We start from the raw sequence: 2,470 nt of genomic DNA on the forward strand, positions 1-2,470 counted from the left end.
CGCGCTCTTTCAACCTGACAGCGTCACACGCTACAAAAACTGTGTTTCTCTTGAGAAGAGAGAATTGACGAGAACAGACAAGAAGGAAGCACACAGCGAGAATGCCCCTTAGTGCTAAGGCTTCATCTCAAGTTATTTGGACCTGTTGTCAGGAGAGACCAGTCCCTGGAAAAGGGCAGCATGCTTGGTAACGTGGAGGGGCGGTGGAACAGCGGAAGACCCTCCACAAGATGGACTGACAGGGGGACTGCAACATGGGGCTCAAACGGAACCATGGTGAGGGTGGTGCAGGACGACAGTGTTTCCTTCCGTTGTGCACAGGGTCACTGTGTGGAGGGACTAATTCAACGGCTTCTAACAACAAAGGGGGGGGTGGGCCACTAGCCCAGGATGCAAAGCAGAAACAACACTTCCACGGCAAAAAATCCCTCTCCCAAGGCAAATTCTGCTAGAAAAACATGAGTTGAGAAACCCCATAAATACACCTTTGCAATCTGCAGGTACTCAAAAAAAGAAAAAGGTAGGGAACTGAGGCTGTCAAGTGAAGGGAGCTTTACTCCAAAACAGGGGACCTGCCACAACTCAACCCTAGAGCAATTCTCCTCCTTCCTGCCTCTTTTGCAAACAATATCTGAGTTCTGCAGGCACCACCCACCTCCCACCCCACCCCCAAGCTCTCTGCAGGAAGTCAAAATGGGAAAGACTGAAGAACAAGAACTGCCATCAATTAGGAGATGGGCAGCCTAGGGGCGAGTATGTTTGGGGGGGCGGAGGGGGGCTTTCATTTTAAAAGAAAGCACGGCATTGCCCTCCGGCAGAACCCTTTATAAATGTGGTTTTAATGATCCAAATTATGTTTAGCCAGACTCCTGGAACTAGAAACTGGCTTTCGGGTTTGCTCCGCGCTGCGTTCAAGGTGGAAACACAAACAAAAAGAGCCAAAAAAAACCTAGAGAATACATTTGCATCGAATTGTGTTGATGGAAATAACCACACACACACACACACAGCTGACCCGGAGATGCTGCGTGCGGCCTGAGACCACCGAAGAGCTCCCACGAGGTCAGTAGAAAAGTGCCCTCTCTGTGCTTCCGGCGTTGGCAAAGGCTGTGCATCTTGTCCTTTGGAGAACGTCCAGCTCTGTGGCTAGTGGACTCCAACTGCTTAACCACTCCGCCATCTTAACCGCGGTGCCTGCCACCAGGGAATAAACCAAAAACCAACTCCCGGCTGTTAGGGCAACCCTAGAGGCCAGGGTTCCCAAGACTAACTTCACCAGAACAGAAAGCCTCACCTTTTCCCCAAAGAGCTACAGGTGGTTTTGAACTGTAAACCTTGAGGTTAGCAGCCCACCTTGTAACCACTACACCACCAGGGATCCACTCTTGGTGATTTAAAATAAAACCCTCAAAAACAGAAACAAACTCTGCTACCGAGTGAATTCTGACTCACAAGGACCCTGTAGGATAGGGTAGAACTGCGAGCCCACGTTGTAACCACTACACCAGGGCTTGTGTGGGGATAAAAGCGAATGTAAATCTCCTTCTATAATCTGGCCTTTGATTTTACCCAGCACCAAACCAACCCAGGATGCCCTGAACCAACACCAACCGGAACCCACTGCCTGCGAGTCCACTGGGACCTAGAGGGCAGGATAAAACTTGCCCCTTAGACTTTAAGGTGCAGAAGGGCTCGTGTTTACTGTCCCACCTGGTGGGTTAGCAGCCCGACGCCTAGTCCGCGGCCGCTGGAGGGTCTTAGCGCCATTAGGGCAGAGGCTGCAGCCCCTTCAGACCCGCGGTCCCGGGATGCAACCCGTCGGGCAGCTGCGGCGCCGAGCGCTGGCCCCACCCGGATCACTCAAAAGCAGCTCCGCAAATTTAGTCCCGCTCCCGCCCCTCCCCACATTCACGTTCTCGAAATCCTAAAGCAAATGCGTTGAAGGTGCAACATGCTCATCTCCCCGCGGGCACCCCCCAAAACCAGCGCGCTGCTTGGTGAGAACCCCGAGCCCTCGGTACCGCTGCCTTTTCTGGTGGCTCGCGTTGTCAGTTCGCATTTTACCGGGGCGCCTTTGGGGGCGCGGAGGTCCCACTTTTGGGGGTCCCTCTTCTCTGGTCCTAGAATTGGCTTTCCCGCTTCCTCCTCCCACCCATCCCCACCCCACCCCCACCTCGGGCCCGTTTTGCTCCGGTGCAAAACAAGACGGGGCGCCTGTCCCCAGACGAAAGTCAGATCTGCAGGGCGGGATGGGGCCCAGCTCGCGACTGGGCGGAGGTGGCCCCTGCGCCCCTTCTCCACTGGCCTGCCCGGCCGAACAATGGCTCGGGGCCCCGAAAACAAAGGTGAGAGGGAGTACGACCCGTAGGCTAACGGGGCTCCGGGGCCCCTCCACTCGGTTGGATGGCCCCCCGCTTCCTTCCTCCCCCGAGGCCCGCCCGCGCCTGGGGAACCCCGGCGCCCAGCCCCC

At 55.5% G+C, this 2,470-nt stretch overlaps 1 protein-coding gene across 1 annotated transcript in view; it reads left to right on the plus strand.

Moving 5' to 3' along the window:
- The first annotated feature begins 1,951 nt into the window (after positions 1–1,951).
- The window catches only part of CBX2 (chromobox 2), a 7,807-nt gene continuing 7,288 nt past the window's right edge, over positions 1,952–2,470 (plus strand). The window contains exons 1-2 of the mRNA XM_004709252.2: positions 1,952–2,017; positions 2,125–2,345. Coding sequence (XP_004709309.1) covers positions 1,952–2,017; positions 2,125–2,345 — 287 coding nt within the window. The remainder of the gene's footprint in view (positions 2,018–2,124; positions 2,346–2,470) is intronic.

This window comes from Echinops telfairi, unplaced genomic scaffold (genome assembly GCF_000313985.2).
Source record: "Echinops telfairi isolate 266 unplaced genomic scaffold, ASM31398v2 ScPeMD7_7458;HRSCAF=8496, whole genome shotgun sequence".
Classification (NCBI taxonomy): Eukaryota; Metazoa; Chordata; class Mammalia; order Afrosoricida; family Tenrecidae; genus Echinops; species Echinops telfairi.